This window comes from Poromitra crassiceps, assembly GCF_964638095.1.
Source record: "Poromitra crassiceps genome assembly, chromosome: 3".
Taxonomy (NCBI): domain Eukaryota; kingdom Metazoa; phylum Chordata; class Actinopteri; order Beryciformes; family Melamphaidae; genus Poromitra; species Poromitra crassiceps.
This window is the reverse complement of record NC_139625.1, coordinates 89,593,147-89,608,511: the sequence shown is the minus strand read 5'-3', so window position 1 is coordinate 89,608,511 and position 15,365 is coordinate 89,593,147. Positions and strand designations below refer to the sequence as shown.

Here is a 15,365-nt window from a genome sequence, read left to right as displayed (position 1 = left end):
CATGTCTCTATGTATGAATCTGCATGGTTTATACATGGTGTCTATGATGGCACTAGTACATGTCTCTATGTATGAATCTGCATGGTTTATACATGGTGTCTATGATGGCACTAGTACATGTCTCTATGTATGAATCTACATGGTTTATACATGGTGTCTATGATGGCACTAGTACATGTCTCTATGTATGAATCTGCATGGTTTATACATGGTGTCTATGATGGCACTAGTACATGTCTCTATGTATGAATCTGCATGGTTTATACATGGTGTCTATGATGGCACTAGTACATGTTTCTATGTATGAATCTGCATGGTTTATACATGGTGTCTATGATGGCACTAGTACATGTCTCTATGTATGAATCTGCATGGTTTATAAATGGTGTCTATGATGGCACTAGTACATGTCTCTATGTATGAATCTGCATGGTTTATACATGGTGTCTATGATGGCACTAGTACATGTTTCTATGTATGAATCTGCATGGTTTATACATGGTGTCTATGATGGCACTAGTACATGTCTCTATGTATGAATCTGCATGGTTTATACATGGTGTCTATGATGGCACTAGTACATGTCTCTATGTATGAATCTGCATGGTTTATACATGGTGTCTATGATGGCACTAGTACATGTCTCTATGTATGAATCTGCATGGTTTATACATGGTGTCTATGATGGCACTAGTACATGTCTCTATGTATGGATCTGCATGGTTTGGCTTGAGACTGACCAGAGTGTGACTCTCGATGACTTGGTGCAGCAAGATGATGAGGAGAGCTGAGGTGTTGATGGGAGAGCCTAAGGCCAGTTCCCCCACGTCTGACCCTGCATATGCCTGCCAAAGAGTCAGAACAATGAAGAAGTGACGGTCAAATACGTTGGTCTTAAGCCCCTTTTTACACCAATGATTCACAACGAGTCAAAACCCTTTTAGAGCGTTGCAGGAAAAAGCTGCAGCCGTGTAAACTGGCCCGTCTCATCTTGACTAGCAGGCTGAGAGCAGGCTGAGAGCAGGCTGACAGCAGGCTGACAGCAGGCTGACAGCAGGCTGAGAGCGTCGGCAGCAATTCAGCTTGTCAAGTCGCAGCAGCTGCTTGCAAGTACGGTAGAAGTTTCAACTCATCGGCGTGACAATGGTGGAAGGAGCTCCACCTGTTGGTCAGCACGGCCCAATCACTGCTCATCTTTCAGCGAAGACTAAAAACACCTTTTCAGGCTCCACCTGAGCCATTCTTGGACTAACATCTTTCTCTTAAAAAAAAATCGAACTAATGCTACTTATTCCTACTAACTACTTTCTACAAGTGCTACTCTAGTCCTTCAAAAAGTCGTAGCTGTCATAGATTGTGTTGTATAGTTGATTTCTCTACTTTTGACAAAGTGTGATATTGTAAGTCGCTTTGGATAAAAGCCAATGACGTAATGTAATGTAATGTAAAAAGTAGAGTGACTGAATGAAACAGCTAGGAGGGAACCATTTGATGGAATAGACCAATTTGGAGTGGATGTCACAGGTTTACATCACTGCATCGTGGTAGCAGGAGAGATCCCTGGAATAAGGAAAAAAAGACGTGCCATATAGACGCTGGGCTTTCCAACTAGAAATATGAAGTTGTCCGGCGCTGTATCTTTGGCGATGTAGTTGGATCCTAAACCTCACCCCATTGAAAGAGTTTGCTTATTTGTGTAAGGGTGTATTCACACCTATCTCGTTTGGAGCAGTTGTTCCGAAACACAGAGCGTTTTCCCCCTTGGTGCGGTTCGTTTGGGGGAGTGTGAACACAGCAATCGCACTCGGATGCGGGACAAAACAAGCGGACCGAGATCGCCAAGAAAGGGTGGTCTCGGTCCACTTTAAACAAACTCTGGTGCGGTTCGTTTGTGGTGAGAACGTGATCCGACCTCGATCCGCCACAACTGCAGGAAACAGTGCGCATTTTTGGATAAACCAGCTGCCGTAGTCAGCTGCGCTGTGCGTAAGGTCCTGAAGAACGAGCATTTTTATCGTTTAAAAACAACATCTTCATTCAGATCCTGTTTTGGCGACTTGTGACTTGCATGGATAAACTTTGGGGGATTTTTGAATCATCACATCAGCAGTTTGAACTCAATCAACTTACCTCTGGTCTCCATTAAATAAATGAAAACAAGTCGTGGTAATCAGAGCCAGCCTTCTTTGTGATAAGATTGTCTGGTTCAATCAGACAATCAGACTGATTGCATATCTTCCTCGAAATGTCCGTAGGGGCTATTATTAAATTATTTATTAATATTTTATTCCTGACAGGACAGGTGTTCATATAGCCTATGTGTAGGCTAATCCTCTGAAGTCTCCGTGATAGTAATAGCAGATCGAAGTTGCGAGGGTCTTTAATCTTCTATCTCCAAATTCCCGATAGCCTAAATACATAGGCTTACATAGGCTACATAGCCTACATAAAAAAAATCACTCTCTCTCTCTCCCGATCCCTCTCTCTTTCTTTCTCTCTCTCTCTCCTCGCACGGGGCACGCCCGACATAGCCTAGGTCTAACAAAACGCATTCTTATAATCATATAGAAAAATCTCTGGGAATTATTTTTTCTATCCCGAGAGGCTATCAGCCTACCGGAGTGTCTCCTTGCCAATCCAGGAAGTTTGGCAATACTATTTGGACCGTTTGATTTGTGGCTGTGTGAACACAAACAAACCAAGGCACAAATGCAACAATTGTATCAATTAAGTACCTGAATGGGAACAAAGCAAACGACCTACAGGTGTGAATACACCCTACAGGTGTGAATACACCCTAAGATAACCTGTCTGTTGCACCTACAGGTGTGAATACACCCTAAAGCCTGGATTATGCTTGACGCTTTGGCCGGCCGCACGGAAATGAGAGACACGGAATCCTGACGAGGAAACGTGTGGAGCTTTTATACTCTGTGTGGGTTTCTGCAGGCGGAATTGAGCGCGAGTCTTGAAAACTCCACTTTGTCCGCCCAGCCGCGTCCGCGTCCGCGTAGTTACAAAATTCTGGGTGCACACGGCCGGTCGAAAACCGTCCGCACGGAGCCTTGCGGAGGGGCGTGTCTGCTGATTTGACGTCACTTTTCCGCGCGGACACTCACGTTCCTCGCTGATGCGGAAAGCATAATGAGACCTTGAGATAACCTGTCTGTTGCACCTACAGGTGTGAATACACCCTAAGATAACCTGTCTGTTGCACCTACAGGTGTGAATACACCCTAAGATAACCTGTCTGTTGCACCTACAGGTGTGAATATGTAACGCCTCAAGGCTTAATGTAATTATTATCTCAGCAGTCTATTCGTATTTTTCTTGGTTTTATATTATTCTGGTGTGGTGTGATTGCAGTTGTTTTCATTTGACTGTCTTATATTATTGATATTTTGTTCATTTGGTTTACTGTGGTTTGCAGCAATAGACATAGGCTGCTTTGAGTTAATTGGTTACATGCCCTTGCTCTCCTCCTGATTGCTCTCTCTGTTGCAGGTGCGCTGCCTCTGGTCCCTCACTATAAAAGCCTCACTGGAGAGGAGAAGTTCTTTCTGTTGGAGATTTGACACGGCACGAGCGAGGTCCTTTTATTGCACAGAGTTTATCATTTTTATCGGCTACAATTATCACCAGTTTTAACCCTCTCTGCATTTTAAAAGGGTAAGCTATTTTCAAATGGTGTCTAGCTTTTGGTGATTTTATTCTTCCCATACGGCTCTGGGAGTGCTGCTGTAGCCGACCTCGTGCTGTGCCAAATTCTCTCATAATCTGAGATGCATCTCCCTGTAACTATAATTGTGTTTTACCTTTTGGATATGGGACGAATGTTTTATTGTTGACCTATTTTAACCATTGAAATTGTCAGTCTAGGGGATCCTAATTGTATGTTTTTATTTCTTGTGTTTAAATAAATCCCCGCCTTTTTCTGACAAATCATTTGTGTTATTTGGGAATTTTACTCTCCACCTCACTGCACTAGAACCTGTGTGGGTCTTTTACAAAAGTGTCTCCCGCTTTAAACATGGGGAGTGGCGTTGTCGGTGTATTTTAAGACTACGTTCTGTTAATCTAACTTGGCGTAAGTCGGCAGGATCAGGAGTAATTTACTCTGGTGGGTGAGTGTGTTTCCAAATAATGGCGGACGATGATCAAAATGGTGGGCCATCTGTTGCCCCTACAATGCCACCGGTTACACCTGTGTTTATGTATCCCTGTTTTTCTGGAGCTCCAGGCATGAGTAAATTTAATGGTAAATCCTCTGCCATTGGTCTCTCTGAATGGAAAGCGCATGCTGTCCTTGGTCTGTTGACACAGCGCCTCCTGCTGCTGGACTTTGTCCCTGCAGCGAGCCACACTGTCAGCCACTTTCTGCTTGAGTCCGCCCACACGTCTCCACAGTGGACAGAGCTCCGCTCAGTGCCACCTCGTTCACCTCGAGCATTCCCCCGATGGCCTCAGAGTAGTGGCTGAGCATGCTGTTCTGCTTAGCTCCATGCTGCTGGATGGAGCGCTGCATGCAGCAGAACGTGCACGTCCAGCAACCAGAGGAGGCCGGACCTGCCCATCAACCAGAGGCCGCTGGACCAGCCCACTGTCAAGGGGAGGCCCCTCTGCATCCGCACCGAAGTAACAGGAGAGTACTTCCAAAGAAATTTGAACATTTCGTTACCGACTAAGCATTGTCGAAGGGACTCGACAAAAGTTAAACGGGGAAGTAGATGTAACGCCTCAAGGCTTAATGTAATTATTATCTCAGCAGTCTATTCGTATTTTTCTTGGTTTTATATTATTCTGGTGTGGTGTGATTGCAGTTTTCATTTGACTCTTATATTATTGATATTTTGTTTACTGTGGTTTGCAGCAATAGACATAGGCTGCTTTGAGTTAATTGGTTACATGCCCTTGCTCTCCTCCTGATTGCTCTCTCTGTTGCAGGTGCGCTGCCTCTGGTCCCTCACTATAAAAGCCTCACTGGAGAGGAGAAGTTCTTTCTGTTCGAGATTTGACACGGCACGAGCGAGGTCCTTTTATTGCACAGATTTTATCCTTTTTATCGGCTACAATTATCACCAGTTTTAACCCTCTCTGCATTTTAAAAGGGTAAGCTATTTTCAAATGGTGTCTAGCTTTTGGTGATTTTATTCTTCCCATACGGCTCTGGGAGTGCTGCTGTAGCCGACCTCGTGCTGTGCCAAATTCTCTCATAATCTGAGATGCATCTCCCTGTAACTATAATTGTGTTTTACCTTTTGGATATGGGATGAATGTTTTATTGTTGACCATTGAAATTGTCAGTCTAGGGGATCCTAATTGTATGTTTTTATTTCTTGTGTTTAAATAAATCCCCGCCTTTTTCTGACAAATCATTTGTGTTATTTGGGAATTTTACTCACCACCTCACTGCACTAGAACCTGTGTGGGTCTTTTACAAAAGTGTCTCCCGCTTTAAACATAGGGAGTGGCTTGGTCGGTGTATTTTAAGACTACGTTCTGTGTTACAAATACACCCAAAGATAACCTGTCTGTTGCACCTACAGGTGTGAATACACCCTAAGATAACCTGTCTGTTGCACCTACAGGTGTGACTACACCCTAAGATAACCTGTCTGTTGCACCTACAGGTGTGAATACACCCTAAGATAACCTGTCTGTTGCACCTACAGGTGTGAATACACCCTAAGATAACCTGTCTGTTGCACCTACAGGTGTGAATACACCCTAAGATAACCTGTCTGTTGCACCTACAGGTGTGACTACACCCTAAGATAACCTGTCTGTTGCACCTACAGGTGTGAATACACCCTAAGATAACCTGTCTGTTGCACCTACAGGTGTGAATACACCCTAAGATAACCTGCCTGTTGCACCTACAGGTGTGAATACACCCTAAGATAACCTGCCTGTTGCACCTACAGGTGTGAATACACCCTAAGATAACCTGTCTGTTGCACCTACAGGTGTGAATACACCCTAAGATAACCTGTCTGTTGCTCGCAAACCTTTAAAATATGTGATGAAGGCCACATTTCTATGACAGCTTCTATGACCAGTTCGGCTCCGCCCACAAAATATGTACTCAGTGTTTGCAAACATAAGAGGTTTATAGAACAACTTGACGTGAAACAGATACTTACAAAGTAAGGCACAAAGAAGCAGACCAAGCTCTGGTAAAACCCATCCAGGACTGTAAGCCAAAACATGGAAGGGATGTAGACCTGCAGAGAGATAAGAATGTTTGTTTGTTTAGAAAGGATCCTCATAGAGCTCAACAGGCATGTGACTTTGTGACGTAATTTGTCCCAGAAGTAAGTTCTGCATCCATTTTCTCCATAGACATTTCAATAAATCCAAATATAATGAGTTTTAAGGCTCGAACCAAGCCAAAAAGTCTTCCAGAGAATCGTGAGTGACCATAAAACGTTCGGTTTAAGCGAGAACAAAAAATAACAACGCCAAAATTAAGGCTATATATTCCACTGGTTCCCAAACTGTGGTCGGGATCCGCCTGGTGGTCCACCAGAGCATTGCAATGTTTTTTTCTTATTTTTTTCCCTTTTTTTTCAAAACAGACAACAGTTTTTACATATACAGTACACATTAACCCTGAGGAGTAGTCTTGGCCCAAGCCTTGGGCTGATTTTTGGAAATATGATATTCGGGAAATATCATGATTTTGAAAATTTGCTTTCAAAGGCTGCAGCGGGCTCAGTTTTAAAACCAGAGTGAAGTTTCTGGTATCATATGAAACTAGAAGACCTAAAGCATCGATTGGTACCGACCATGTCATGCTAGCTTGTCAGGAAGGTAGCTAAATAACACTCCAAATTGAGGCTAAATTTTGGTGAGGGGGGGATTTTTTGTCCTCTTTTTCACAGCCTAATGCGTGTGTGTGTGTGTTGAACCTGATGCTATTGCATGGTTAAATCAGCTAATTTTATTTCATGGAGGGGGGGGGGGATTGTATCCACACTGGAAGTGGTCCCCCGGAAATTGGGTTTGGTACATAGTGGTAATTGGTCTGAAAAGTTTGGGAACCCCTGCTCTACTAGTGCAGTTGAATAGCACAAACCATACTGTAGCACTGTAACACTGCAAGCAAAGAAGACAATGCCGAAGAGATTGCAGAGGCACTCAAAAACAAAAACAAGTTCAAATTGAGCTGCAAAGGTCTGGGGTTGAATACAATACTATCATGCTGATAATTTAGTATTGGGCAGGCCAGCCTGTGTAAGAGTCATTTGGACCTGCACGCTGTAAGGGAATGCTAAAGATCATGGGGCTCGTCTAACAATAGAATGTAGCACACCAGCAGGAAGCAGTTGACACCAGCAGGAAGCAGTTGATGGAAGGTTTGGGAAATTCCGGAGCGATCACCACTCTCTGTTTGACGTGCCAAACATTCAAGTACCTGACAGCACTTGGCAGAGCATTTTGATTTCTTGGTTTGCCTTGTTGAAGTGATGCTGAACTTGGTGGTTGTAAAGCTTCCTGGCCATGAAATAACTACCAAAGTTCAACATTGCTTTAACAAAACGCAATTGTCCAATCGCCTCTGCCAGATAACAGAGAATCACAGAATCTACATGACCCAGGGGCAACATCACTTTAAAGTTGAGCTGAACCCAAAAATGACTTTTCTTTTCTTTTAGTTCAAATACCTGGGTATGCAGTGCACCTATTTAATAACGTATGCAAAACAAATCACAACAATCTAATTTCTTTAGTTTTTCACACTTTTTCCACATCAAAAGTTCATTTTTCAAGATTTCATTGATAACAGTAATGTACAGTCTGCTGACGTCACCTAGTATCACATTTCTACCCCATTTCAACCAATCATATCACGACATGCAGCTGTCAATCAAATCTTCATTTCAGGATAATTTTCTCTTCCAAATGAAGTAGAAAATGGCACCTAGTGCCTGTCATCTGGCAGAATTCCTATCCCATAAACTAACTACTAACTTGGCCAATTGTTAGAAACATGAACAAAAAACAAAAACTATCATCTCTAAGAATGCAAAGAAATGTAACTGGCTCGTTAAAACGCGCATTCCAGGAATATCGTATTTACAGAAATAGCGTAAAAGGCGCGCGCTTGAGAGCGTGGTTGTCAGGGGTCGTCTCTCGGAGATTCCAGGCGGGCGGGCAGCACCCATGCATCGGATTATCCGCTCGCTCCGCACGAAGCAAGTGGCTGCCTGGTACTCCGCGGATCCCACTCGCGTAGCACGACAACACGCTGAATCCCACTGGATTTGGGGGTGGAACACGCCACGATTGACCAATGCCAAAGCCAGTCGACAGAATTGTCAAATCAAATCATCGACATGATACTATGACCCGCCTCTCAACCTGTGATCTCAGACAAGTTATGTTTTCAGTCTGAAACGGACTGCGACGCACGTGACCAACGGGTTCAGTTCGACTTTAAACCTGGCTGCCACATGTTGCCCAGCTGCAGAAGCCACACATCAGCAGCAGCAAACAAGTCAGACCTGTGCCTCTTCTTCTTCAAAGGAACCTATGAAGGATTGGAGGTAGGTAGGTAGGTTACACACACTTAAAGCCTCTCTCCAGTCACCACCTACCTGTTTCACCGGCAATGTGCTCGCGCTGTAACAAAGCACGTCACCATTTGTGCCAAAGAGCTTAGATTGATAAGAACCGAAGATTGTTCCACTGCAACATAATGCCTGCATGTGCTGTTGTAAAAGAAGCAGAAGAGTGTCTCTTCTTGTCTTCTGTATACTCTTTGTCTGTGATAAAACAGAAGTAGCGGCCATACTGTTTCCGGTCATATCAAAAACGTTATTTTAGAAGCCAAAATATCACTTATTGTCAACAAACCGGCCAACAGACATCAAAGCTGATGGACTTTATGCAGGGGCGGAGCGACCCTATCAGGCCAGGGGGGGCGAAGCTCTTAGGTGCCGCCCATCCCAAAAAAAAAAAAAAAAAAATTAAATTAAATTAAGGCCGGCGGCGAAGAAATGCATGTTGCATGTTTGAATCTGTTTTAGCCATATTTAGTGGAATATCTCATTTTAACATGTTCACTGCCGTCGACGAGTTAACTCGTCAAAAAAAAAAGAAAAAAAAAAAGATTTGACGGTGGGACGTGGATCAAACCCTTTTACATCTCCTATAAATATATGGGAGCTATTGAATGTGTATAACCTATTTTACCGACCCACTAAGTGGCGACAGTGCTCTCCAGACTAGAGGAAGCCGAGCAAAAACACCAGGAAAAAGCGTGAGGAAGCCATTCTCATGAAAATGGTTTGGCGAAAACGCTTTCGCGCTGGCGCACAACGGTGGGCGATTCCAAAAATAGATTCTGGGTGCAACACACTTTGAAACACCAGCAGAAAGCCCAGAATCGCACGCAGCTTCATCAAAGCTCACAACCGAAAACACAGAAACGAACGAGCCCCATCCAGACTCGCCCGACGAGCGGCCGCCAGCAGCCAGGCAGCACAGACAGGCAGCAGAAACTCGCCTGTGACAAACGCTGCAAAGCCACCAGAGACACACCTACGGAGGGAGGAGTTTGAAGGAGAGGGGGGTGGGGGTGCTGTTATGGAGGAAATTACTGTTCAGAACTATTGTTGTCTGATGTCTCACTGATGCCAAAAATAAATGGTTAAAGTGACTGTTCTGCCTGTTCTATCGAATCACGCACGCACGCACGCACACACGCACACACGCACACACACACACACACACACACACACACACACACACACACACACACACACACACACACACAATACAGTATACACACTTGCCCAAGGGCACCCATAATCACAGGCACGTGAGGTGGTTCTAAAAATCCATTTATCTCAAAACTCTCTGAAAATCTCTGAAACCATGCTGTACTCAACTGCTAATGCCTACATAACAGAACATGATAAAAACTAACTCTTTTAGACAGAGAAAGCACACATTCTATTAGTTCTATTGAGATATTTTGTGTTCACAAAGTCCTAGCAGAAAATAATCCTCGGCTCTTGAAAGATGAGCCAGAATCCTCAAAAAAACCCTTGGCAGAAGCTACCTACTGATTGGAAAAAACTGTTGGCAGTGAATGTGTTAAACACACCAATGTTATTGTCTATTGATTGAATTGCTCTCACACTCAGGCCTGGCCTGGCATGCAGCAAAAAAAAAAAAAAAAAAAAAAAAAAAAAAAAAATTGATGGGGGCTCACTGATGAGTGGGCCTGGGGCGGGCGCACCCTCTGCCCCGGTGTACGCTCCGCTACTGACTTTATGGAAAGAGCGTAACTCGAACTGGTTAAAAGTGACTATCGCAGCGTTTTGAGCCTGGTGAGCAATTAGTTAGCAAAAGTAGCGGCTAACGGCTAACAGCTAGCTACCCCGGCAGAGGTTATTTACTGTAAATATTGTATTTGTCTATGATACGTCACTCGTTAGACAACATAATGTAGGACGTCATCAACCGTTTTTAGGAACAGCTTATGTTTAGGACTTTGAGCTCAAGATAAGGTTATTTGTCAACAAAATACACTCGCGAACACTTTGGCTAATTAGCAGAGCAGGGAAAACACAGCTACACATGAAATATCTTAGAAATGACAAAATACACTGGAGGGGGGCTTTAAACATGGTCTGAGGCAGGAATAACCCTAAATCCAATCACTTTCAATGACCCATGTCTATTTTCAAAAACTCTGAATGCCTTGATTTTTATTTTTCAATTTCACAAACTTTCAAGGATTTCAAGGACCCTGAGTTTGTGCCCTTGAATGTGTGACGGTGTTTCCTGAGTCTTCCTCTTCCACCCACCTTGGCAGTGTGTCCCTCCCGGTAGAGCTCAGGCAGCTCCATTAGTGTGTGGGCGGCCACGTCTCTGTCCAGCACGCCGTAGATGAGAGGAGGCAGGGAGGTGAAGATGAGGTTGAAGAGGATGAGGACCCAGGAGTTGGTCATGACGCTCCCGGAGAAACCGCAGAAGAACTGGTACCAGAACAACAGGTTCACATACATCTACCACGACAGAGAGAGAAAGTGGGAGGAAAAAGTAAGATAGCGAGTATGTTAGTTCACATATTCATTGTGCTGTATCCAATTCCGGCCACTCGGTCACAGCTCACTTAATTTCCAGTGCATTTTTATACAGTTCCCAACTGAAAGCTAGGTGACATAGATTCACACAGATTTCAGAAGTTAGGTATCACATCTACACTATAATGCCAGCAATGTCTGTCTGTCTGTCTCTCTGTCTCTCTAGCCGCTTTCACACCGGCCTTGAAAGCGGTAAATGTTACGGAATATGTAATCCGTGTCTCCGATGTGAAAGTGATGAAAGCGGAGTCGTGGATAATTGTGTTACGCCTTTCGTTCCGCCAGTGGAGGTAGTCACAGCGCCGGATCAGCCTCCACCCCGCCTCCACCTGAAAGCGTAGGAGCGGCGACACGGAACGGTGCGAATGGTCAGCTCATTTATAAAAAAAAATTACAGGCGAAACCACCGGAGTAGAGGATCATGTTCGAGCAGACATGGGCAAAAAACGGCCTGTGTGGCCCGCGATGGAATTGCAATTTTATTTTTATTTTTTTACAGTGCACCTGAACACAACATGCAAGATACCCGCTGAATAAGTGTCCAAATGTTCATGTCATTCTGGCCAATACTCCACTTCTGTTATAGCATTTCAGTCTGGAATATGGAATATCTTTCAATAATCTTTAGGACTAAAAGGTTCAAAGTAATCTCATGTGTAAGAAATGACTGTTCTACATTGAAGTAAAAATGTAAATAATTAAACTTGTTGGTTTTGGATTTATTTAGCTTCAAGAGTGCATTTTTGTTCATGTGACCCTCAACACAGGCTTTGAGAATCCCGGCCACTTACTGATACTTATGCTTAAATTAACCCACTCATATTCTGGTTTATTTCAAGAAAAACATTTTGGCTGGTGGAAATTCTAATTGGCTGGTAACTTCTAGCAGCCATATTGGCAGGTGGTCAAAAAGTTAATTTCAAGCCCTGCAGGGAGAGCAGGTGTGACATAGGAGTCACTCCTATGTCACACCTGCTCTGGAGTGAGTGAGAAAAGGATCAAATATTGGTGGTTAACGGCCACATTCCACTGAGTCCGTGTTCGGTCCGTCTGCGCTGCGGTACGGCTTCGGAGCCGATACGTTTCCACTCTAATCATTGTGTCAACTCCCACCTACTCCGCTGCGTTGCGTGTCTACTCCGTCCCAGCTCCGACGATCCGGAGCTCTCCGAAAAAGATACGCAAGGCTTCTATTTTTCATGGATGTCGGAGCAAAGCTGCAGCAAGTTGGGCGGAGCCAGGCCTGGAGTCAACAGGTCTAGAGGTGTTTACAGCATTCAATATCAAGCCAGAGGATAAACATGGATGAGGAAAAGTTCATCATTGAAGTGGAAAACCACAAAACAATATATGAAACGAGTCACACGACACATCCTTTTTACAAGGACAACACCAAGCAAGTCCACCCCTCCTCTGCTTCTCCAGTTGGGAACAATGATATTCTGCCTGTTTGTTGTTGTATTTATCCCACATACAAATTGTCTCGTGCGATTTCACCGCGAGAACTTGTCGGTCTCGTCACTCTAGCTGTCTGGCGGAGAGGAGCCGTGACGTGCTCTGCACGCAGCCGGTTAGTGTTGGCGGAGCACAGAGCACGGAGCAAAACCGGAGCACAGCCGCAACGCAACGCAAATGCAACCAGTGGAATGCCGGTGTAAGACTGAATAATGACATCACAACTGTTAATTTAAAATGAGTTATTCCTCTAAACCTGCCTACAAATGCCCCAAAATGTTAGCGCTGGCGCCTTTCGGCCCTCAGCAAAATCTGGTAGCGAGGAATTTTTTTGTGGCCCTCTCTATCATCAAAGTTGCCCATCCCTGGGTTACGGCATGACAATATTTGTTTGGCCCCCGGCAACAATCTAGGTTTCTCATGTGGCCCCCCCATGAAAAATAGTTGCCCACCCCTGTGTTAGAGTATGTGTTGGTGAGGAATTCTCACCACGTTCTTGTAGAAGAAGTAGAGGATCATGTTAGAGTATGTGTTGGTGAGGAGTTCTCACCACGTTCTTGTAGAAGAAGTAGAGGATCATGTTGGCCAGGCGAGAGTAGCACCAGTGGCCGTGGACGAGCAGCAGCTTTCGGAGGTGCTTAAATCTGGAGATGGCAAAGTCACTGGACATCACAGCCTGGGGAAAGATGCACAATAACAATGTGTTACTACATACTAATTAGGGGTGTCAAAAATAATCGATTATAAGATGCATCGCGATGCGGACCTGCACGATTCTGCATCGATTCACAAATGTCAAAAATCGATTATTAAACTTTTTTTTTTTTTTATATAATCAAATAAAATATAATGGAAGTACATGCAGTTGTTTATTTTAATTATGGATCATAATACAATGCAATTCTAAATGCACTTTTATTTTAAAAGTAGCCACACAGTGAGAAAAGAGGAAGTGAGAAAAAAATCATGTATTTGGGAAAAAAAGTGATGCATCGATTTAAGATGCATCGAGATGCATCGAGATGCATCGATAATCGTTATCGAATCGAATCGTAGCCTCTGAATCGTAATCGAATCGAATCGTGAGGCCAGTGAAGATTCACAGCCCTAATACTAATACAGTATCATTTGATGCTTACATACTCCCCCCCCCAGCCATTTCCCCCATTCCCCCATCCCATTTTTAGCAGCGACCGGGTGTGTGTGTATGTGTGTGAAGGTGTATGTGTGTATGTGTGTGTGTGTGTGTGTGTGTGTGTGTGTGTGTGTGTGTGTGTGTGTGTGAAGGTGTGTGTGTTTGTGTGTCCATGCCAATTGGCTAAAAGGGGGCAGTGGGGGGGGGGGGGGATTTCAAAATGCAGGATGGCAGAAGGCTGAAATTTGGCATGGAGGTGAAGTGTGTGTGTGTGTGTTGTGTGTGTGTGTGTGTGTGTGTGTGTGTGTGTGTGTGTGTGTGTGTGTGTGTGTGTGTGTGTGTGTCCATGCAATTGGCTAAAAGGGTCAGTGGGGGGTGGGGGGGGGGGGGGGCAAGGGGGGATGCTGGGTGGCAGAGGCAGAGTGGGCTGCCCCTGCCATCCTACATTTTGGAAATGTGCATACCTGTATGTGGTCTCATACCTGTATGTGGTCTCATACCTGTATGTGGTCTCATACCTGTATGTGGTCTCATACCTGTATGTGGTCTCAGCTATTGCGAATTGGGGCTTGTTTCGTATTTCTCCCCACAAATACTTGGCCAATTCCCCCTTCTGTCCCCGGTCATTGCTCCACCCCCTCTGCCGATCTGGGGAGAGTTGTAGACTAGCACATGCTTCCTCTGATACATGTGCAGTCGCCAGCCTCTTCTTTTCACCTAACAGCGAGGTGTATCACCGGCAGGACGTAGCGCGTCGAGGATCATGCTATTCTCCCCAATTCCCCTTCCCCCAAACATAGGCCCCCGACCGACAAGAGGAGGCACTAGTGCAGCGACCAGGACTCATACCCTTAATCCGGCTTCCCACCCGCAGACACGGCCAATCGTGTCTGTATAGACGCCCAACCAAGCCGGAGGTAACACGGGGGCTCGAACCTGCAACCCTCGTGTTGGCCTACTGTACCATACTGTACTTCATTTTGTCTGAGTTTCTAAACAAAATGTGTTGTTCTCATCAGTTCAGCACTCCAGAATGTCCTTTTGGTTCCTGTACAGCTGTGCTGTACAGGAACCTATATTAAACGCTTAAAGGACATTCTGGTGTGCTGGCCTTTTTCCTTTGTTAAGATTCTGCCTTGGCCCTGGTGTGCTAGCTAGCTTCTGCTTCAGTTCAGACAGCAGAATTGTGCATCTCCAAAATCCTAATCCAACTGAAAGACGATAAACGATAATATTGAATTATCGTCCAGCCCTACAGTGAATCCAAATGGGGTTTGTGAAAAAATCTAAAAAAAAAGCCAGTCTGTGAAAACAGTATGACGTCCAACCTTGTGGTCAGTCAGATTGTAAACAGTAGAAGACCTTTCCACTCAAAGTCTTCTACCAAACTATTGTTTACAATCTGACTCACCACAAAAGTTGATCACTCCAGCAGAAACACTGTTTCCCTACACAGCAGTGCAGCTGCCTACACAGTGTGAAACGCCTTCTATTGTGATGAGTCAGCACACAGGTCATGTGATCCCCTGTAGGAAGTTCAGAGTGAAAAGCTGCCAGGCACAGCACCTTCCAAAGCCTCCACTGTCCTGGGTCATGTGATCACACAGGTCTGCCGATAGAGAAACAGTCGCCTCTCTGCTTGCTCCTGCTTCTCTGCCAGCTTTTTGCTTTTTAAC

At 44.6% G+C, this 15,365-nt stretch overlaps 1 protein-coding gene across 1 annotated transcript in view; it reads right to left on the bottom strand.

Moving 5' to 3' along the window:
- atp10d (ATPase phospholipid transporting 10D) overlaps positions 1 to 15,365 on the bottom strand; it is a 113,958-nt gene that overhangs the window by 7,470 nt on the left and 91,123 nt on the right. The window contains exons 20-23 of the mRNA XM_083633569.1: positions 13,105 to 13,230; positions 10,821 to 11,021; positions 6,144 to 6,224; positions 741 to 845 (exon numbers count right to left, since the gene is read on the bottom strand). Coding sequence (XP_083489695.1) covers positions 741 to 845; positions 6,144 to 6,224; positions 10,821 to 11,021; positions 13,105 to 13,230 — 513 coding nt within the window. The remainder of the gene's footprint in view (positions 1 to 740; positions 846 to 6,143; positions 6,225 to 10,820; positions 11,022 to 13,104; positions 13,231 to 15,365) is intronic.